Source organism: Bos indicus x Bos taurus, chromosome 6 (assembly GCF_003369695.1).
Source record: "Bos indicus x Bos taurus breed Angus x Brahman F1 hybrid chromosome 6, Bos_hybrid_MaternalHap_v2.0, whole genome shotgun sequence".
NCBI classification, from domain to species: domain Eukaryota; kingdom Metazoa; phylum Chordata; class Mammalia; order Artiodactyla; family Bovidae; genus Bos; species Bos indicus x Bos taurus.
In genome coordinates, this window is record NC_040081.1 from 13,332,630 (window position 1) to 13,356,021 (window position 23,392).

Here is a 23,392-nt window from a genome sequence, read left to right on the forward strand (position 1 = left end):
ACAGCAGAGCTCTGAGAGAGTTTTGGTCTGGCCAATGGGAAGGTTTTGCGCATCACCTGGCAGAAGCATTCTGAGCCTGGCACCCATCTCTCACTCAGGCACTGGCTGAGGGTACACAGTGGTCGGTCCAGTGAGGCAGACTGGAGGCTCCTGTCAGCTGTGTTCACAGCAAGAGAACCCAGTGGCTCTCAGCAGCGCTAGCTGCAGTTGTAAACAGACATGTGCAGGAACCTCAAACTGAGAAAGGTGCACCTACCTAGAATTCAGAACTCAAGATGTTCATGCACGTGGGTCTGAGTTACATCACTACATAAGGCACTAAGATTTGTTGAGGTAATAGATAAGACAAGTTGAGAATGAATAGTGGAGGAAGGAGAGAGTGTGTACTAGGCGCAACCCCAAAGATTAAGTATAGTGAGGGAGTATCTCATCCATCTCTTTTGTAAACTTCAGCAAGATCATGGAAGCACTGCTCTCCAAACCTGTGTGAAGCAGCACATCTGTGTGGGCCAAGGGCGGACTGTGGTGGCCATCTCCCTCACACCTCCTGCAAGTGTAAATGTACTAGAAGAAAATATGAAGGGTTAAAAACAACAAAATCCCAGACATGGAGAACAGACTTATGGACAAGAGTCGGGGGAGAAGATGGAGAAGGTGAGAAAAATGGAGCGAGTAGCCTGGATGCACATATACTAACATACGTGAATAGGTAGCAATGGGAATTTGCCGTATGACTCACAGAACTCAAACTGGGGCTCTGTAATAACCTAGACAGGGTGGAAATGGCGGGAGGTGGGAGGGAGACTCAAGAGAGAGGGGACATATGAACACCTATGGTTAATTCTGAAGAAGGAAATGGCACCCCATTCCAGTACTCTCGCCTGGAAAATCCCATGGACTGAGGAGCCTGGTGGGCTGCAGTCCATGGGGTCACTGAGGGTCGGACACGACTGAGCGACTTCACTTCCACTTTTCACTTTCATGCATTGGAGAAGGAAATGGCAACCCACTCCAGTATTCTTGCTTGGAGAATTCCAGGGACGGGGGAGCCTGGTGGGCTGCCATCTATGGGGTCGCACAGAGTCAGACACGATTTGAAGCGACTTAGCAGCAGCAGCAGCATGGTTAATTCATATTTATGTATGACAGAAATCAACCCAATATTATAAAGCAATTATTGATCAATTAAAAACAAATAAATATTAAAAAAAGAGAAAAAACAACAACAAAATTCAGAGTAGTGAAGCTCTATGGATGACATATAACCTAGAAACCATAAAAGACTGATGAATTCACCTGTATAAACCAAATTCTGCATGGAAAAAAAAGTTTCTTACAAAGTCAAAAGACAAAAAATTGGAATGCATACCACAAAGGCCTGATTCTTTAATGTCTCCCGCATTCTAGGCAGACGCTTTAACCGCTGAGCTACCAGGGAAGCCCCTGAATTCTTTAATATATATCTATAAAGAATTCCTAAATCAATAAGAAAAATGCTAAAAGTATCAGTCTTGATGGATAATTACTAAAGTCCCCAAATCTCGATGGCTTCAGCTAGAAAAGCTTATTTCTGATATGTGCTTCGTGTTCATCGTGGGTCAACTGGAGCTCTTTCCTGTGTTCTTCTCACTGTGGGACTTCTGATGTATTCTTGGCAATTGTGCAGAGGGAGACTTTGTAGAGTGTTGCACTGGTAATTAAATATCAGCCTGAAGAAGATACTCTTCAATTCCTCTCAAAAATTATTGGCTAGAACCAGTCCCATGGCCCCACCTGAACCCAAGGACCAGGCTGTGCTGTAATTTGTGTCTGGAAGGAGAGGAGAGCCATCATTGGTGAGCAGCACTGAGTGGTCATTACCACTCCAGACAGTCTATGAATTGTTTGGTTTCTCAATCGAAGGTCTTGTCAAAGAAAGACGATGGCATATTTCATTACATTCCACATGCTGGTTATTAAAGAAGTAGAAAATTCCTTTCTTTCCAAAATTGGTAGTGACATCTTTCTGATCAACAGAGTGAATCTGGGGATCTGTGAGGTAGATGAGCCCTTTTCCATTCCCAGTCACCCAACCTAAAAAAGAAATAAATATGTCTAAGGATTAAATCCTCTATAAATTTCAGCAAAGTGTTTCAGAAAAAATATAATATACATACAGTGAAATGGACATTTGGTAACTTGGTCATGCTATCATGTGAAAGTCGCTCAGTCATGTCCAACACTTTGTGACCCCATGGGCTATACAGTTCATGGAATTCTCCAGGCCAGAATACTGAAGTGGGTAGCCTTTCCCTTCTCCAGGGGATCTTCCCAACTCAGGGACTGAACCCAGGTCTCCCGCACTGCAGGTGGATTCTTCACCAGCTGAGCCACAAGGGAAGCCCTATGGTTGATGATTAATAAATTTCTGCTAAGGGATCTGGTGTGGCATATTCCAATTCCTGGTCTAAGAAGAACTGAATATTGGGTAATTAAATTTGTCAAATATGACATGCCCAGACAACCAATTTTCAAGGAATTAGCAATAGCATGCACTTAGTGCAATTATTAAATCACATTGAATATTTTTCTTTCATGATTCAGAAGTTTCTTTAATGCCTTACTCATCAATTCATGCACTCCTCTGTTCATTTAACAAATATTTATTGAGTGTACACATTGTACAAAACACTATTGTGTTTTGTGAACAAGTTAGTAAAAAAATCTCTGTACTCGGTGTCACGTTCTTGTGAAGATCAATAAATGATATAAGTAAGCAAAATACATAATACAGAGTGATGATAAATGCAGTGGATGGGGGATAGAAAAATCTTGGAGGATTATTATTAGAAATAATCATAACAAAATTCATTTATCATTTAAATAAAGTACAGAATGATGGCTAATAATTCTGTTAGATAAAATACCAAATTGAAACAAAATTTACATATTAATGCAGATTTTAAAGGAAGCTAGATTTGGGTATACAGCTTGCTGTTCCATAATGATCCCAGTTATGAAACCCAACATCACACCTATAGTGAAGGTAAAGGGCTAGAGCAAAGAAAGTGTGAGAAGACTGTGACATACTCAAACACACAATCCTCAGAAACCTGCATCACCCAAATCCACCTGAGTAAAATTAAAAAAGAAAACTGTTATGGATTTGCTCTAGAATTAAGCCCAACAAAATGTGAGCCAGATCTTCTCACTGATTATCTGACGCCCTTAGACAGTTGTAGAAGCTTTAGAAATATTTCCCATCCATCATTTGCTATATACAGCAAGACTGATTAATTTCAAATAGTAGCCTGTGCACTAAACAACCTATTAAATAATGACTAGCAAAGCTAGTTATAAAACCTCACATTAACATATAAATAATACTAAAGCAAAAAATAATTCCCAGTTTCACATACCTTGTAAATCAACCACAACATCTCTATGATTGGAAAATTCATAAGAAAAGTGGCCATACGCCAAGCCGTATTCTGTGGCTTTGTATTCTGTTTTCACCACTTTTGTGTTATTTGATAATTTTACAAATTCCCCTAGCATGTAAGGTTCCACACTGACACATCCTTTTATTGTCTTGCCTTCTAAAATCTGAAAAATAGGAACAGGAGACAGTATAACAATGGTGAAAGCCGTGGGTTTTGAGGTCAGTAGATCTCACTTTATTGGAGAAGGAAATGGCAACCCACTCCAATGTTCTTGCCTGGAGAATCCCAGGGATGGGGGAGCCTGGTGGGCTGCTGTCTATGGGGTCACACAGAGTTGGACACGACTGAAGTGACTTAGCAGCAGCAGCAGATCTCACTTTGAGGTCAGTAGATCTCAGCCTTTGAACTCAGGCTTTGCCACTTAGGAGCACTGTTGTTCTGTCACTAAGTCATGTCCAACTCTTTTGCGACCCCATGGACTTCAGCCCACCAGACTCCTCTGTCCATGGGATTCTCCAGGCAAGAATACTGGAGTGGTTTGCCATTTCCTTCTCCAGGGGATCTTCCCGACCCAGGAATCGAAACCAAGTCTCCTGCGTTGGCAGGTGGATTCTTTACCATTCTGCCATCTGGGAAGCCCCCATATATATTTCTAGACCTGTTTAATCATCCCCCTGATTTCTTTCACTTTACCAGCAATACTGAGGACGGTATGTAGAATATCTGGGTGTGAATCTTCTGCTCGTAAAGTCTCTTGTTAAATTCTGTCACGTAGTGCTGTGCGGTCATCTGCCTCTCCACATCAGTGAAGTGGTGCCAGAGCCCCTTTTGCTCCTTATATTCTTTCCCAACATATCTGTGAATGCAAAAAAGCCACAGCAAGAAATGCAAAGTGATCTATCTTAGTTAATATTATCTTATCTCATGACTCAGATAATTTTGTAAGAGCCACCTGAACAATGGAACACAATTCATACTAGCTGTTGATAACATAAACTTAATAACATAAATTACTAAGTTTATGTGCCATCTCGATTTGACCATGGGGTGCCCAAATATTTGGTCAAACACTATTCACAGTGTTTCTGCGAGGGTGTTTTGGATGAGTCTAACATTTACATCAATAGACTGAGTAAAGAAGATTGCCCTCCCTAGACTGCGTGAGCCTCAGCCAATCAGCTGAAGGGCCAAATGGAACAGAAGGCTGAGCTTATTTCAAGTGAAAGAGAATTTTTCTTGCTGACTGCCTCTGACCCAGGACACTGGTCTTTTCCTGCTTTTGGACTTAAACTGAAACATCATCTCCTCCTGGGTCTCAATCCCCCTGGTCTTTGGGCTGGAACTATATATATCGTCAGCTCTCCTGAATATCCAGTCAACAGTAGATGCTGAAACTTGAAAGCATCCATAATTATGTGAGTCAACTCCTAATAATAAATCTCTGTATGCACACACACACACGCACACACACATATGGGCTTCCCTGGTAGCTCAGCTGGTAAAGAATCCTTCTGCAATGCGGTAGACCCCAGTTTGATTCCTGGGTGGTGAAGATCCTCTGGAGAAGGGATAGGTTACCCACTCCAGTATTCTTGGGCTTCCCTGGTGGCTCAGATGGTAAAGAAATTGCCTGAAATGTGGGAGACCTAGGTTTAATCCCTGGGTTGGGAAGATCCTCTGGAGGAGGGTATGGCAACCCACTCCAGTATTCTTGCCTGGAGAATCCCCATGGACAGAGGAGCCTGGCTCTAGTCTATGGAGTTACAAAGAGTTGCACACAACTGAGTGACTAAGTACAGCACAGCAAACACACACACACACACACACACACACACACACACACACACAAACATATACATCTTATTGGTTTTGTGTTTCTGGAGAACCCTGGTGAATACATCGACCCAGTGGTGATACCGATTTATTTTCTCCTTATATGAGAAAGTGTCCACTTGTTGTAGCAGTTCACCAGATGTGGCTAAGTCAAGAAAGCCAGCCAGGATACTGGAAAACACATGGACTCTGGAACCAGATCTTTCACTGCCTACAACATGACGTTATACAGGTCAACAGATCAATCAGAAGCCTTTTTCCCCCTTCCTTTTGTGATTACTTCATCTCTACAAATACTTGCTTTCAATCATCACCTAATATATGTACAACACTTTTTATACTATCCAGGATTCACTGTGATTCCTGTATTTGAAGATTAATATATTTGGGCAATTTTGGAAAACTATCAGAAATGATTTATTAAAATAATAATTCTTTCCTATTTGCTGTGTTATCTTTTTCTGATCAGATGTATGTTAGACCCTCTTGCTCCATCTTCCATGTCTCTTCTTCTCTCTTTTATATCCCATCTCAGATTCTCCTATCACGTATCCTGGTGTGTTAGTTGCTTAAGACTGCTGTAACAAAGTGCCCAAACTGGGTGGCTTAAGCAACAGAAATTGATTCCTCATAGTTCTAGAGTCTACAAGTCCAAAGTCAAGGTGTCAGCAGAGTCATGCTCCCTCTGAAGACGCAAGAGAAGGAGCTTTTCCAGACTGTCAGCTTTTCCAGACGGTTCCTGCTTGGTGGCCACATAGCTACAATTTTCACATGCATCCTCCCTGTGTGTGTCTATCTCCAAATTTCCTCTCTTTTATAAGGTTACCAGTTGTAGTGGATTCTGGGCCTACCCTACTCCAGCTTGATCTCATCTTAATTAATTACATCTGTAGTGACTTCATTTCCAAATAAGATCACAGTCTCAGTTACTTAGGGTTACAACTTCAACTTGAATTTGGAGTAGGGGGGGACACAATTATACCTGTATCACCTGTCTCCACCACTTTGATGTGCGAACTTGGGGAGGTTTCTTAACATCTCTGTGTCTCAGCTCCCTCATCTGTAAGATGAGGATAACAATAACACCTACCTCATTGGGTTTTGTGAGGATTAAGTTAGTATATAAAGGACTTAAAACAGGGGCCTAGCACATGAAATTCACATGTTTACTATTGTTATTATTATCAACATCCTTTTCAATTATTTCTATTATTTAAGAATTTCCCGATTTCTCTCTTTTTTTCTCTTCCTATTTATTTCTTAAAATTTTTGGATTTGGGAAAAGAGCAAGGTCTACTTTAAAAATTTTGCTCCATAGGTTCTTTAAAATATACATATGGTATAAAATTAGGCCTTATACCAAACGAGGACCACCTGTGATCACTAATTTGCAGGTGAGTTTTTGCTTAAAGTTGTCATCAAGAATTCAGTTCAATTCAGTTCAGTTGCTCAGTCGTGCCCAACTCTTTGCGACCCCATGAACTGCAGCACACCAGGCCTCCCTGTCCATCACGATCTCCTGGAGTTCACTCAAACTCATGTCCATCGAGTCAATAATGCCATCCAGCCATCTCATCCTCTGCCCTCCCCTTCTCCTCCTGCCCCTAATCCCTCCCAGCATCAGAGTCTTTTCCAATGAGTCTTTTCCTCTTCTCATGAGGTGGCCAAAGTACTGCAGTTTCAGCTTTAGCATCAGTCCTTCCAAAGAACACCCAGGGCTGATCTTTAGAATGGATTGGCTGGATCTCCTTGCAGTCCAAGGGACTCTCAAGAGTCTTTTCCAACACCACAGTTCAAAAGCATCAATTCTTCAGCACTCAGCTTTCTCCACAGTCCAACTCTCACATCCATACATGACCACTGGAAAAAACCACAGTCTTGACTAGACAGACCTTTGTTGGCAAAGTAATGTCTCTGCTTTTGAATATGCTATCTAGGTTGGTCATAACTTTTCTTCCAAGGAGTAAGCGTCTTTCAATTTCATGGCTGCAGTCACCATCTGTAGTGATTTTGGAGCCCAAAAAGATAAAGTCTGACACTGTTTCCACTGTTTCCCCATCTATTTCCCATGAAGTGATGGGACCAGATGCCATGATCTTAGTTTTCTGAATGTTGAGCTTTAAGCCAACTTTTTCACTCTCCACTTTCACTTTCATCAAGAGGCTTTTTAGTTCCTCTTCACTTTCTGCCATAAGGGTGGTGTCATCTGCATATCTGAGGTTATTGATATTTCTCCCGGCAATCTCGATTCCAGCTTGTGCTTCTTCCAGTCCAGCGTTTCTCATGATGTACTCTGCATATAAGTTAAATAAGCAGGGTGACAGTATACAGCATTGATGTACTCCTTTTCCTATTTGGAACCAGTCTGTTGTTCCATGTCCAGTGATCACTCACCTAGAGCCAGACATCCTGGAATGTGAAGTCAAATGGGCCTTAGAAAGCATCACTACGAACAAAGCTAGAGGAGGTGATGGAATTCCAGTTGAGCTATTTCAAATCCTGAAAGATGATGCTGTGAAAGTGCTGCACTCAATATGTCAGCAAATTTGGAAAACTCAGCAGTGGCCACAGGACTGGAAAAGGTCAGTTTTCATTCCAATCCCATCAAGAATTAAGGCCAAGCAAAAAATCTTTCTAGGTTATTTGCTTCAGTGACATGGCATTTATGTTAACCTTTGTTTTTGTTTTTGAGGATATAGCCATTCCTGAGTCAATGCTTTGTATCAGTGGTCTCTCCACTCATCCCCTTTCATGTGTAACTTTTGTCAGTAGTGGCTCCCTCATCTCACCCCTGCCCAAAACTTCTACAGAGAAGTGTCTTAAGGATTCAGCATTAACTTTTATCCCTGAATATGTTTCATTATTGGCCTCAGAGGAGTTTTATGCCTTTTCTTCCAGGCTCACTCATTTACTCGGAAGTGTGGCTTGCATGGTTTAACTAGCCTTTTATGCCAGCATTTTCAATGAGAGTGTTCAAGAGTCTCTGACTTGTCATATGTCAAGAAACTCTATTTTTCTTATCTGTACCATGGGGTTAATGTTCTCCAAGGGGTTTAAAATCATGTATATAAAACATCCAGCCCAATGGCTGACATAATGTGGATTCTCTATCTATGGTGGTTGTTGCTCAGTCGCTAAGTCATGCCCGATTCTTTGTGACCCCATGGACTACAGCACACTAGGCCTCCCTGTCCCTCATCATCTCCTGGAGTTTGCCCAAGTTCATGTCTGTTGAATCGGTGATGCCATCCAACCATCTATGGTAACTGTTATTAATTAGCTAATGAGGAAGAGGAAAAGGACCTGAATTAAAAAACATTTAGCCACTTTTTCCAGCTCGTTTATAGTCTCATAAACAATTACTTAACAGAGGGGACAAATCAAGCCATTATACATTATTATATATGTTTTCAAGCAATACCTGCCCAGAGTTTCTTCTTGATGAAGATGATGTACCCAAAATGCATTTCTTTGTCTGCCTTTCTTTGTCACATGTAGGTAGTCCCCCAAATATACAACAGTTTCTTGGGCTGTCCACAGTTCAGATTTCTTGGAATATTTTAACAAAAGAGCACCTTGAATAAAAGATAAGATGAATACTGACCTTATTTTTCAAAAAGATCTTGCAATTCACGGATAAGATGAATTGTAACACAGGTACCAATCTGTGTTCATTTGAAATATTCAACTTTTTAATACATTTTCTCAAATTTTATCCTGTTCTATGACTATTACTAAAAAGTTAGTGGAGTACAATAAAAAGGCAAAGTTTGAGAAATTACAATGAAAATTGCCTTTGATTCACAAAATCTCTTGTTTGTGATGGCAAGGTATTAAGGCCAGAGCTTCAGTATGGAAGTTATGAAAAATAAAAGGGCTTTTCAAACAGCAAAAGCCCAGAGACCATCTTAGAACAAGTGACATGTGACTCCATCTTCTTCTGATTATCTGGGAATCTCAAATAAAAGAGGCTGCTACCTATGTGAGATCACATAGGTAGAAATAAGTTGAATAATTTTACTCCAAAAGTTCCTGGCCACTCCAGGGATCCTAGATTACATATGAAAGTCCAACCTGATTTTCTCTTACATATTTTAAGTTGTGAAACTCCAGGAATTACTGAGAAAATGTAGATACTGTACAAAGATGAAAACTCAGCTGAAAAAGAAAAAGATAAAGAGGAAAAAATAAGGGTTGTTTTCACCTTAAAGAAAGGAAGACCAGCGCAAGCAAGAAAGGATCTCTTTGAGGGGGAAGACCAACATGAACCCTAAGGAAGAAATGTAACATTTTGAGACCCAAGTTAAAATAAAGTGAACAAGGATCTCCAGTGACTAGGTTGTGGCAATGAATAAATGAACAGGAGACTCAGGAGAAGAGAATACTTAAAGCGAGATAAGCCTGCAGGTTTGGGGTGGGGAGGAAGGAGACGACTGAGGCTGTGGAGAGATGATGCTCAGGGCTGGGTGACTCCAAGAAGCTGGGGAAGGAAATGAAGGTGAGCTGCATGTACACATGTAGAAAGGGCGTGAGTGAAGGGAAGAAGAGAGGAGAGGATGCACAACTTGTCCAGTTTCTTCAACTTTGGGGCTTGCTCCCTCCCATGTGCTTTTTCACCCATAAAATGGCACACAGACAAAACAATGAAGCCGCTACCTAACTCTCAGAAATGTGCCTTTGAAACTGCATAAACTCACAGTAAGCAGGGAAACCCTATTATTAGAACATTTTGCTTCTTTGGGCCACAACTTGATCTTTTAGTCTGACTTCAAGGTGGCAGGTAAAACACTGAAATACTTTGAGGCGGAAGTTCTTAACATTTATACAAAAAAAATCACTGGGGAGCTCTTAAAAAATACAGATGCCTGGACCCACACCATAGACACACGAGACTGGAATCTCTGGGGTGAGGTACTGGAAGTTTTAAAGAGCTAAAAAGCCTCAGGAGATTCTCATGCGGCACCAGTGTCGAGAACTACTACTTTAGCATCCAGTGCTTAGCAATCCACATAGCTTGTTTCCTCTGAAAGGCATTTTGCAATAGTATTTTTCCTCATTCAAATAATTCTTCAGTACCTTGGAGGGTATTACCACATGATCCTCTGGGCTAAGAGAAGAACCTTCTTTGGTCTTCTCCCCAGCTTCTCCACCACTTCTAGGCTGTGTCAGACACACTGACGGCTGGGTGGCCCCAGCTCAGGCTTCCTTGCGCTGTTCCTGAGGCAGGAAGCAGCTGCTAAATGCACACGATCAACGCAGTGCCTGGCAAGAAACCACTCAGCATAGGCGTGAACATGACGAGTGCCTACCAGGAGGATGATGTGTAATTAGGTCAAACTCCATTCCCTGGGGTTTTGAATGGGAAACAGAAAAATCAGCTGTGGCAATGAGAATCGACAGAGGAGATAGATATTGAGTATATGTGGCATCCAGAGCTGTTTCAAACCCTGACTGATGACTGCTCCCATGGTCTGTAAGATCCTCCCTTACTGCCTGTGTAGCAAATGTCTAATGTTTGAAGCAGCCTGAGTGAGCCTCTATGCAACTTTTAGAGTCCATCACACACAGAGTGAAGAAGGCCCCCGAACTACATCTTTCTCTGTGTACTCACAAAGCATCACAGCTGTCTATATCTTCCACGAGCTTTAAGTGGTCCACAGAACAGAAACGACAGAGGGCCCTCAACATACAGAGATGCTTCCTGAAAGGGTGTACTTACTATGTGCTCCGTGGAGTTGTCTGGATTTAAAAAGGCCTGTATGCTCCAGTCTCTGGAACAACCAATCATGCCTCACCCCTGCCAAGAGTTTTTCAAAGTCATCAGGCTGCAGGGTGCGGGCCTCAAGGATCGCCTGCTTTGTCATTCCTGGCAATGAAACAAAAGAACTTCCACTGGAATTCAGAAAAGACCATGGATTTTCTCCCTCAGAAGAACCACTGGAGATTGCCCGTGATTTCAGCCACCAAGATGAGGATAAGCTGGAGTTCTGGCTGCAGTTTAGCAGGTTTCCAGGTTCATTTGCTTCCTCCGTGGTAGTGCAGTCCTCGCTGAGGACAGGGGTGGAAGTCTTTCTGCTTACTGAGGAACTGGGGATCTGGGCTCCCTGAACGTGCAGCTGCTTCCAAGTGCACGGTCTCGGGGAGCCACGTGTGCTCGTGGTGTGAACATCTGCGCTGCCCAGCAGTGGGCTCTCCTCATCCACCGTGGAGGCATCAGGGTCAATGCCCTGCTCTTTGACTGAGAGACCATTTTTTCCCGAGTTAGGGTTTTCAACAAGCCAATGAGGAGTGTAGGAGTTACATGCTACCATGGAGCTTTTGTCCCGAGACTCGTCCACGACTGAGTGGAAGCCTACGGGAACATCTTCTGCTCTTTCTGCTATTTTTCCTTCTGGGTCAACCCAGCAGGGGCTATCTTTAAATGGAGGACCTGTGCCTCCTTTGATTTCTTCTCTCTTCTCTTCTTCATCCCCATCCTTGGCATCTCCGTTGATTTCTTGAAACTCATCAATTGTTTCAAAGGTTTCTTCTTCTTGGATGGAAGGATATGTGGTCATGTTCTTAGGCCAACCAGAATCAGAAGTCCAAGAAGCAGAACAAAATAAGGGTCTGGAATGAGCAGAAGTATTTCTGGACCCCACATTTTCAACTTCCTGCATGCCTCCTTTAAACCACCCTCCACCAGAGGCCAATGAAGTGCCTGTTGTGCTGTGAGGTGGGAAGGTTGCCAAGGGCGTGGACTTGTGCAGCTGACATTGAGAAGACTCTAACCTGTCATCCCTGGGCACCTGGAGAGAGAGACCATGCAGCTCTGAAGACAGTGGGTGCTCAGCTCTGCTCGCCCCATTCACCTCCTGCTCGTCTGACAGAGCAGTGGAACACTGCGTGTCCACAAGATGCCCCTCCTTGCTCAGCTCTCTTCCGGCAGACATATCATCAACATGATAATTCACTTCCTCCCAGCTTGTAGAAGATTTGTACCCTGATAACTGGCTCCAAGAACTGGAGCTCAGGCTGTCACTCAGAGACTTGTTCAGGACAGCTCCCCCACCATTGCTGTGGTCTGTTGACTCAGCTTCGGTCTCCACATCTTCATCCACGGAGACTCGAAACGCATCAGAACCGGCCCAGTTTCTCCTTCCCGCCCTCCTGAGTTTCTCCTGACTGTTCATCGCCATTCGGGAAGAAGATATCACCCTGCCTTTTTCAAAATGTGCTTTGTCCTCCGTGGCACTCACGGTATCTGTGTTTTGTGTTTCTGTCTTTAGATCTGTGATACAGACTCCTGTTTTCATACCTTTCTGTTTATTTTTGTTGTTCCCACAAGTGCTTTCAAATAGTTCACAAACTGAAGTGTGGTGCTGTGAATAGGCTTCAAGGATTTTTGGGAAATCCACTTGCCCATGTAAGATGGGCTTCTCTAACCCACGCTTGAATCCCTCTGGAACGTAAGACTTGTCATCTAAATTTGAGAAGCTTTGAACTTGTAACTGTTCCTTCACCCGGGTGATAACAGACATGATTTCCTGAGAGACAGCTTCTCTCTCCTGACTTCTGGAGGAATTGCTGAAAGTATACAGCTTTCCCATAGCTTCACTACAGAGCTGACTTGCTGTTCGGACGGTCTCCATCTCCCCATAGAGTCTTTGGTGCACAGTGGTGAGACCAAAAGCAGCTTTAAGAAAACTATGGAGCTCCTGTCTTCCAGTAACTGGTTCATCACGTTTCTTGGTGAGGAGGCCAATTTCAAAGGCTTCTTTGGCTTCATATAAATATGAATTTTTCATTCCTGGAGGACAGTCCTCAGAACTACTATATGACAAGAGGCACGTGCCACGGATATTCTGAGGAAAACATCAGATACAAAATCAGACACTGAATTAGAAACTGGAAGTGAATCAGGGAAAAGTTTTCATTCCTGGAGGACAGTCATTAGAAATAGTATTTAAAAAAAAAAACATGTGCCATGGATATTCTAATAAAAATACATAAGCATTGAGTCAAGGACCTGTGGTCTTTTTGATGCCTCAGGAGGAGGGACTGGACATATGTGATTGGTTGGCTAAAGGGGTAAGAAATTAGCTTTAGCTTCCATTCTACTGTAGCCCTGATGCTTTTGATTAAAGATGATAAAATTGCTGTCATTGTTGCTAATGCTAGTTTCAGCAAACACAGTCTATACATGGGACATGGATGTAATAATTTTGTTATGTACAAACACGTAATTTGTTTATTGATGGTCAAAACAATAGACTTGTGGCTTCCAAATCCCTCTGGGTATTTGAATCACCTGGGAGATATTCCATAATGAATGATTTCTGGGTAAGAATCCCAGGCCTTTACATGTAGTGGATTTAGGGTAGAGCCCCAAAATATGTATTTTGAAAGGGCTTTTAGGTGATTCTGACATGCTTGGGAACCCTTGTTCTACAGCAGATAACATCATATGCCCTGGCTGCAGTAACTTAGCTCCCCATCAGCAGGATGTCACTACTCTGACTGATATGACCTCTACATACATGAAGTCCGCTCACAATTATCTAATGATGCACACAAATCCTATCTTAAGGTGAGACTCTTCCCTCCCGCTGGTGATGTCTGTCACTGGGCAAGGAGCAAGGAGGGGCTATGCCCTGCTTACCATAGCCGTGAGCACGAACAGGGGCGTGTAGGGGCTGAAGGCAGCCGCCAGCTTGCAGGCCTCAGCGGCTGACAGCAAGTGATGGTCAAACTCCTTCAGCAAGCCCTGCGAGGGAACAGGAGGCCAAGTGTATTGTGAGAAAACAAGAGGCCGAGTGTACTGTTGACAATTATTCACCCATTAGCAAAAGGCAGGCTATAAAATTCCTTTGCTTTTCTTTCAAGATTCTGAGGGGTGCCCTGCGCCTCACCACAACCATTTCAGAACAGTGCCAAGAAAGAGTAAGTGGGTAAAGACCCCAGGGCATTGACCATCCTTTCCCCCACACCCATACACCATCCATCCCCAACTCACACCACACAGAGAGCCTCACGTGTGCCAACATTCGCAGTGCCTGCCCACGCAAAGTAATTCAGACTAGTTTCTTCAGAGGATCGTGCAGCTCTCTGTTCACAGAACTCTGAGCGTTTTGCAGTCAGATTCACTAATGATTTATGCATTGTTCTTGGCAAAGAAGGCTTTAATGTACAATTTCATGGCAATTAAGATTCATTCATTTATTCCAGAAATATGTATTGAGTATCCCCATGTGCCAAGCGCTGTTCTAGCCACGAAGGAGAGAGGAGACAGTGAGGCTGCAATGAGCTTATTTTCTATTAAGGGGAGGGGATCAAAAACACACAAAATAAGGAAAGTGTGTAATATTTGAGATGGCAATAAATGTTCCAGAGAAAAATATAGTAAGAAGAGATCAAGGAGGTCCAAGGCGAAGGGAAGTTTGCAATTTTAAACGATCCTCAGAGATAACTTCACCGGACAAAGAACATAACCCCTTTCCTGTGTTTTGGTCTGTCTGATAGCAAATGCAACATTTTGCTAAGATTCAGAGTACAAGCAGCAAGCTAAACGTATTTTTGCTGCTGCTAAGTCGCTTCAGTTGTGTCCAACTCTGTGCGACCTCATAGACGGCAGCCCACCAGGCTCCCCCATCCCTGGGATTCTCCAGGCAAGAGTACTGGAGTGGGTTGCCATTGCCTTCTCCGATATGTGTTCTTATGCTACACTAATTAGTACTGAGTACAGTTACTATTGTTGTTTTGGTATTTGAAAAAAGGCAATGTTGATGATACTATTAAAATGTCAATTTGAGTGCAGTGCAGGAGAGCAGTCAATGTCTGTGCAATGCTCTGAACTGGTCAGAGACCTGGTTTCGGCTCCCAGTTCTCTTTCTTACTGACTGCGCAGGTTGCAGAGGTTACCTAGTTTCTCTAGACCTCAGTTTACTTTCTTCTAAAATGGGAGTGACACATTCTGCTCCACCTTATGCCTAGGTAGATGTGGTGTGTGTGGCTCACATACATATGTACACACACTTCTTGAGTTATAAAACAACAAATAAATATTTATAATCATTACTATTACAGATAGGAGCCCAGACAAGCAACTGATGCCCTGATTTGAACAGACTGTCATTAAAGTCTTAAAGGTATTACCCTTTTACTTTGTCATTGAGAGAGTTCAAGTGTAGAAACTGAATTTTGTGATAATCTGAAAGGAAATCATGAGGTTCAAAGCATTTATCACTTTGATTTCATTCATTCTTTTTTTTCCCTAGTACCTTCTGTAGGTCTGGTGCTGTGCTAGACGCTGGGGTAATAAAGCCAAACGGGGCAACATAGGAACTGTTCCTCAGGCTTGTTCACATTACTCGAAGAGGGGAGATACTCTGAGATACTGTGAGGGGAGATACAGGGAGATCCTCTGACTCCTGACTCCTGGAGAGAGCACTAACCAAGAATAATGCTGACAGTTTTGTAGGTGATGCTGCTCTGCCCCATAGTTTTGCCAAGTGATGATTACCAGGTTAATGTCAGGATTGCTTTTAAACTTTTCATAATCTTTCTTGCTCATGGAGACGAAGATGTCTGCCAATATACCTAGTGATGTGGAAATGCCCTGTAACGAAATACGAATAAAACACAGATGAGGAACTTACAGTCAACTCTCGCTCTCAAGGCCCAAAGTCAACGACTGGCCCTCCAGATGAACCAGTGCTGATTATTATCATTTGTTATTATGACTCTGAAGATACTTCTTGACTGGGTGTCACTGGGCTTGAAAGATGATCACATCCTGAGGACATGGGCATAATGTAAACTCACCTATTTCTTAGCAGGGCTTTGCTTGCTCATCAACATGAACTTGTCCACAATGCTAGGTATAAAGAACTGACCCAAGCAAGAGTTCCTACCCCCAACTCCATTTGTGTTGTTAAAAGGATTGTAGGCAGCAGCGCTGCTAACAGAGTTCAGGGAAATGTATAACCCAAAGCTTCAGTTAACGAGGAGAATGTTCTCACAGAGTCACAGAGGATGAGTACATCAAGGAAAGCTAATGTTGCTTCTCAGTTTCTCAAATAAAGATGCTATGTAAATGGCTGAGGTCTTTCCCCACCTAACCAAAGGAGAATGATTTTACAGAATGCAATTGAGCCATCCCAACTTTGCTGTTGAATGAGGTAAAGGCTAAATATATAATAAAATCAATACCAGTAGAAATAAATGGATCAGTAAAATAAATATACAAACAGACAGTTGCAAATATATAGAGAAACACTAACTACATGCCAGGAGTCTAGTTGTGAGTAAGGATGGGCAAAACAGAGAGGGAGTTTTTAAATATTTCTGGTCTTATTGTTCGTTCATTCATGCTTGTGCTCAGTTATGTCTGACTTTGCAACCCCATGGACTGTAGCCCACCAGGCTTCCCTGTCCATCACCAACTCCTGGAGTTTACTCAAACTCATGTCCATTGAGTTGGTGATGCCATCCAACCATCTCATCCTCTGTCGTCCTCTTCTCCTCCTGCCTTCAATCTTTCCCAGCATCAGGGTCTTTTCCAATGAGTCATTTCTTTGCAACAGGTGGCCAAAGTATTGGAGTCTCAGCTTCAGCATCAGTCCTTCCAATGAACACCCAGGACTGATCTCCTTTAGGATGGACTGGTTGGATCTCCTTGCTGTCCAAGGGACTCTCAAGACTCTTCTCCAACACCACAGTTCAAAAGCATCAATTCTTCAGCACTCAGCTTTCTTTATAATCCAACCCTCACATCCATACATGACCACTGGAAAACCATAGCTTTGACTAGATGGACCTTTGTAGGCAAATTAACGTCTCTGCTTTTTAATATGTTGTCTAGGTTGGTCATAACTTTTCTTCCAAGGAGCAAGGGTCTTTTAATTTCATGGCTGCAGTCACCATCTGCAGTGGTTTTGGAGCCCCCAAAAATGAAGTCTGTCACTGTTTCCACTGTTTCCCCATCTATTTTCCATGAAGTGATGGGACCGAATGCCATGATCTTAGTTTTCTGAATGTTGAGCTTTAAGCCAACTTTTTCGCTCTCCTCTTTCACTTTCATTAAGAGGCCCTTTAGTTCTACACTTTCTGCCATAAGGGTGGTGTCATCTGCATATCTGAGGTAATTGATATTTCTCCTGGCAATCTTGATTCCAGCTTGTGCTTCATCCAGCCCAGTTTCTCATGATGTACTCTGCATATAAGTTAAATAAGCAGGGTGACAATATACAGCCTTGATGTACTCCTTTTCTGATTTGGAACCAGTCTGTTGTCCCAGGTCCAGTTCTAACTGTTGCTTCTTGACCTGCAAACAGATTTCTCAAGAGACAGGTCAGGTGGTCTGGTATTCCCATCTCTTTCAGAATTTTCCACAGTTTGTTGTGATCCACACAGTCAAAGGCTTTGGCAGTCAATAAACCAGAAGAATCAACAAAAATATAACCAATAAAATTGATAAATGAGAAACTCAATTGTGCCATACGGTAATAACTTTCCAAAGGCAAATATAGGAAATGAGAAAATAAACACAAGACAAACAACCTTTTTGTCTGGCTGAGGAAGTGTCAGGTATCCCATGATTGAGGCCCATATTAACTCAGCTGCTTCATACCACATCCCTGGAAAAAAGGAGACAGGACAAACGGCTAGTATCTGTGCTCTTGTGTCAGAAAATACTTTTAAAAACTAATACAGAAAGATGATTTTGCATTTTGTAAGAAAATTTACAACTAGCCTAGATTGACAGCAATGAGCAGATAGCAACCTGCTAGAAATACAACAATCTGCTTTTCTGGTTGGTTTAATACATATAATTTTTCCCTTTCACAGGGAAACAGTAAGAAATATTACATATCACATGTGTACATATGAACTATATTAATATATAAGTGATTATCTCCATTATTTTCAAGGTAACAATTACCATCTTCTGTTTAAAATTTTCAAATACATTAGTTTGCATTTTAAAATACAATTAAGGTCCTCTAAGCTTTGCTAGTAAAACTCAGAAATACCCTCTGGGGAACAAATGGGTAAGTTATCAGGGTGTGTGTGTGCACTCGGTCATATCTGACTCTTTGCAGCCCCATGGACTGTATGTGGCCTGCCAGGTTCTTCTGTCCATGGAATTTTCCAGGCAAGAATACTGGAGTGGGTTGACATTCCCTACTCCAGGGATCCTCCTGACCCAGAGACTGAACTCGTGTCTTTTGTATCTCCTGCATTGGCAGGTGGATTCTTTACCACTAGCGCCATCTGGAAAGCCCAGCATAGGTTTAGAATAAGAGTATCACTTATCACGTGGAGTCCTGCTGAACTGACAGCCAGATGCCAGAAACAGTACCAAGAAAAGTCACAATATAGAAACGCAAGTTTCTTTAACAAAACTCAACAGAAAACTTTTGTTTTGTTAATGCTCATAATATTCCTGGCATCTTAAGTGTCAGTCTCTTTTTGATGAGGAAACTAAGGGAAGTGAAACAATATCAACCAGATCCAATGAGAAAAGCCCACAGTGAAATCTCTTAGCCAGACTTGGTAAATGAGACTTGAGAGGATGACTGTACCCAACTTCTGCAGAATTTGCCCTCTTATCTGTATGCAGACTGACTGCACCAGGACCTTGTCGCTTTCATTTCTGTATAGCCAGGTACCTACAATAAAAGAGAGGGGGAAAGAAAAACATTTTTGACCTTGAATTATTAAAGAAAAAGCCTGGTGAAATAAAACTATGTTCATGGAAGCCTTCATGAACACATGTGACATAGATTTGGTAAACAGTTTCTTCTCTGTATGTAGAATAAGGTCTAAACTCCTTGCTATAACCTACAAGGCTTCACAGGAATTGACTCCTGCCTGGTCCCCACCTCTCCCGATAACCAACTGGGCTCTGCTTGTGTTCCTTATGCTATGCTATGCTAAGTCACTTCAGTCGTGTCAGACTCTGTGAGGCCCCATAGACGGCAGCCCACCAGCCTCCCCCGTCCCTGGGATTCTCCAGGCAAGAACACTGGAGTGGGTTGCCATTTCCTTCTCCAATGCATGAAAGTGAAAAGTCAAAGTGAAGTCGCTCAGTCGTGTCTGACTCTTCGCAACCCCATGGACTGCAGCACACCAGGCTCCTCCGTCCATGGGATTTTCCAGGCAAGAGTACTGGAGTGGGTTGCCACAGGAAAGTGAAAAGTGAAAGTGAAGTCGCTCAGCTGAGTCCGACTCTTCGAAACCCCATGGACTGCAGCCCACCAGGCTCCCCCGTCCCTGGGATTCTCCAGGCAAGAACACTGGAGTGGGTTGCCATTTCCTTCTCCAATGCAGGAAAGTGAAAAGTGAAAGTGAAGTCGCTCAGTCGTGTCCGACTCTTAGGGACTCCATGGACTGCAGCCCACCAGGCTCCTCCGTCCATGGGATTTTCCAAGCAAGAGTACTGGAGTGGGGTGCCATTGCCTTCTCCTTATAATAGCAGCCAACTCTTGCTAGTGGTAAAGAATCCGCTTGTCAGTACAGGAGATGCAAGAGATGTGGGTTCGATCCCTGGACCGGGAAGATCCCCTGGAGTAGGAAAAGGCTACCTGCTCCAGTATGCTTGCCTAGAAAGTTTCACGGACAGAGGAGCCTGGTGAGCTACAGTCCACAGGGTCATGAACAGTCAGACATGACTGAACACCTGCATGCATGCACGCACACACACACTTACTTGCTTCATGGTATCTGCACTTGTCATTCCCACTACTTGGGATTCTGCTCCCTCCTCCTTCTACTCCAGGGCTCATCCTCAGTGGTCTTGCCTCCAAGGCTTCCCAGGTTAATTAACTAGTGTCACTTCCACTGTCTTGTGGTTCCTGAGAGGAGGGCGGGATCCATTCCATTCACCCAAAATTGGTTTGGATGTTGAAACTGATGATCCCACACATGCACCGGGAGGATATGAAAAGATTTAGTGCTTACATAATGAGCCTTTCTGAGGAGGGCAGGGAAGGCACCTAAGCTGGTCTGTTTGACTTAAGTGAAGGGAGTGGTGGATGGCTTCTCTTTTTATTTTGATTAGGGTGTGGGGCTGGGGTAAAGGTTCCCACAAGCTAGGCCAAGGTTTACTGATAAATGAGCTTTAAAAAAAACTCAGCCTGTCCAGATGTGGGGCACAAGGGCAAGAAGCTGGGACCTGATAACTGCCAGTGGCCAAACATCAAAAATAGTCAGGCTCTTTATCATAATCACTCACTATTCTCTACCACATTGACCCCCTTACTTTCTCCCTGGCTTTTAATCTATATGTGTGTGTGTTGGGGAGTGCAGAAGATGGGAAATAATGCATATTGTAGGTTAGTGATGGTGGCCACAGAAAAGAAGTATTATCGTCAATATTTTTATTTCCAATTGGCTTCCCACTGGAAATGTCTACAAGTTTCAAGGAGTTTGGGACCTTATATCCAAGTATATTGAGCTTAAAAGTCAACTAGGGCACTTCCCTAGCTTCAGTGGTTAAGACACCGCACTTCCACGCAGGGGGCATGAGTTCAATCCCTGGTCCAGGAACTAAGATCCCACATGCCATGCATGGCACAGCCAAAAAATAGGAATAAAAAAAGTTGACTGGGAATTGTGTTCAACTTGCTGGGAAACTTGTTGAATGCCTAGAAATTCAGACAAGATATCTGAGGCTTAAATTACTTGTTACTCAACTATTAGGACTTCCTTCCTTTCATGTATGTTAAAATATTCTAAGAAATCCATTTCAAAATAAGTTTTTATTACATTTTCTCTATAGCCAAATACAGTTTATTTTTCAGATCACTGAAATACATAAAGCTGTAAGTGTATTCTCCTGAACTTACAGGCTCAATTTCCATTCACAATTCTTTACAAAGCTTCAGCTGAGCCTTTTCTGAAGCCCAGGGAGTTACCTACTTCCACAACTAACGCTGATTAGGTAACACCCTCCACAATAGAGCAGGGCAATATTAGAAGACTTGGTTGTTTTGTTTTCCTTTTTAATAAGAGAAAATGGAAACACAGAGAAGTAAACTGCTCAACCAAAGCCACTTCTTTCACTGGGGCAGAGCCAGTTCCAGGGATTTCGGGAATATTCAGTGCACAGTAACTACGAGGTCATTGAGTTGTTTCTGAACTGGAATTCTGGTAGGGACAGTGCGTGACGGTTATGGTGACGATATGACAGCACCTTACCCGTTGCTCCATTGTTGCTTATTAGACTGCTCAGGATATACTCTGCTTTTAAAAGTTTCCCTGAAAAGAAGCAACCAAATGCCACATAATTAGTTCTGAACACGTGCTTTAAATACTACTGCTGTTCATGCTCTAAGGTAAACACATTATAACAGGGAAACATCATATTTTAAAATTTAAAATCAGTAACTACATCACACACAAAAGTAAAAAAGAAGATGCAGTTTTCAGGAACTGGTAAGATGGGAAGTTATGTAGTAACTGAAACTGCAATTAGATTCCCAAGTATATACACATGTGTATATGTGTACACACGTGTTCATTTATATGAATAAATAATCCGTTCATACAGAGTAAGGCTTGAGAAGTACAGGCAAATCTTTCTCAGAGGCTGCATCTCCTTCTTGTGCAAACTCTGCCAGGACTCTACTCCAAAAGTAGAGTTGAGTTGCCTGTGAAGTGAATAAGACTATTTACAGGATTATTAGGGCTTCCCTGGTGGCTCAATTGGTAAAGAATCCGCCAGCAATGCGGGAGACGGCCTGCAATGTAGGAGACCGAGGTTCAATCACTGGGTCAGGAAGATCCCCTGGAGAAGGAGACAAAAAACCCACTCCAGTATTCTTGCCTGGGAAACCCCATGGACAGAGGAGCCTGGTGTGCTACAGTCCATGGAGTTGCAAAGAGTTGGACACAGCTTAGTGACTAGACCATAACAGAATTATCAGGAGGGAATTTTTTAGGGGGTTGGTAGAGAAGAAGTTCTTTGTAAACTTTTCACTGACTTCATCAACACCACGTAGGTGGGGCCTAACCTATGAATTCATAAGCCCAATCTAATTCATAGGCCTAACCTATGAATGTAAGTAGGAATCTCAATCATTTATCCTTTTGTCCATTTCCGCTTCCAGGTCCCTCGAAGCCCTACACGGTCTGGCCCCTGGGACTTCTTTGACCTCATCTCTACCATTCTTTCCCTCATCCTCACTCTTAGTTTGGTGATAGTGGCTTCCCGACTATTCCTTGAACCTGTGAGGCTTGTTCCCACGTCAGGGTCTTTATATTTACTTATTTTAGTTTGGAATGCTTTTATCTCAGATATCTACAAGGCTTGCTCCCTTCTCCTTCAGGTCTTTGCTCAGATGTCACTTCGCTGTCTCATAAGGCCTTCCCTGACCACCCTATTTCAAAGTGCACACACAGCCATATGCCTGATTGTGGCAGTGTGTTCCAGAGGCGGTCACAACAATCTCTTCCGACCCACATGTTCTTTTGCAATGTGACCCTGCCACTCCTCCAACAAGAAGTGGAATCTAGAATTTATTTTCCTTCCCCTGAGCCTGAACTGGCCCTGTGACCTACTGTGGACAAAAGACGTGGCAGAAGTGACACTGTGTATCTTTCTGGTCGGGACATTAAGAGACACCTCTGGAGTGTGGATGTTTCTCTGGAGCATAGGTTTGTACTTGATCTGAGAGGCCCCAGAAATTTCAGTACTGAATTAGTTTTCTCTTAATTACTTGCTGGGGTAATTGTGGGTAAATTCAGACTCAACATAGACACCTGGCACAGATTTGCTGCTCTTTCTTTTTGGATGGATATATACATACATTCAGTTCAGTTCAGTCGCTCAGTCATGTCCGACTCTTTGCGACCCCATGAATCTAAGCACGCCAGGCCTCCCTGTCCATCACCAACTCCCGGAGTTCACCCAGACTCACGTCCATCGAGTCGATGATGCCATCCAGCCATCTCATCCTCTGGCATCCCCTTCTCCTCCTGCCCCCAATCCCTCCCAGCGTCAGAGTCTTTTCCAATGAGTCAGCTCTTCGCATGAGGTGGCCAAAGTACTGGAGTTTCAGCTTCAGCATCATTCCTTCCAAAGAAATCCCAGGGCTGATCTCCTTCAGAATGGACTGGTTGGATCTCCTTGCAGTCCAAGGGACTCTCAACAG

General features: G+C 43.0%; 1 protein-coding gene across 5 annotated transcripts in view; it reads right to left on the reverse strand.

Annotated features, from left to right (window-relative positions):
• Positions 1-1,073: 1,073 nt before the first annotated feature.
• ALPK1 (alpha kinase 1) overlaps positions 1,074-23,392 on the reverse strand; it is a 123,929-nt gene continuing 101,610 nt past the window's right edge. For 3 of the 5 annotated variants that reach the window (XM_027543818.1, XM_027543821.1, XM_027543819.1), the window contains 10 exons: positions 21,438-21,497; positions 18,821-18,907; positions 17,796-17,872; positions 15,757-15,852; positions 13,897-14,001; positions 10,975-13,099; positions 8,677-8,830; positions 4,116-4,278; positions 3,399-3,585; positions 1,074-2,073 (listed from right to left, as the gene is read on the reverse strand). In XM_027543818.1, coding sequence (XP_027399619.1) covers positions 1,874-2,073; positions 3,399-3,585; positions 4,116-4,278; positions 8,677-8,830; positions 10,975-13,099; positions 13,897-14,001; positions 15,757-15,852; positions 17,796-17,872; positions 18,821-18,907; positions 21,438-21,497 — 3,254 coding nt within the window. In that variant the 3' untranslated portion in view covers positions 1,074-1,873. The remainder of the gene's footprint in view (positions 2,074-3,398; positions 3,586-4,115; positions 4,279-8,676; positions 8,831-10,974; positions 13,100-13,896; positions 14,002-15,756; positions 15,853-17,795; positions 17,873-18,820; positions 18,908-21,437; positions 21,498-23,392) is intronic. The other 2 variants (XR_003511439.1, XM_027543820.1) reach the window with 2 other exon arrangements.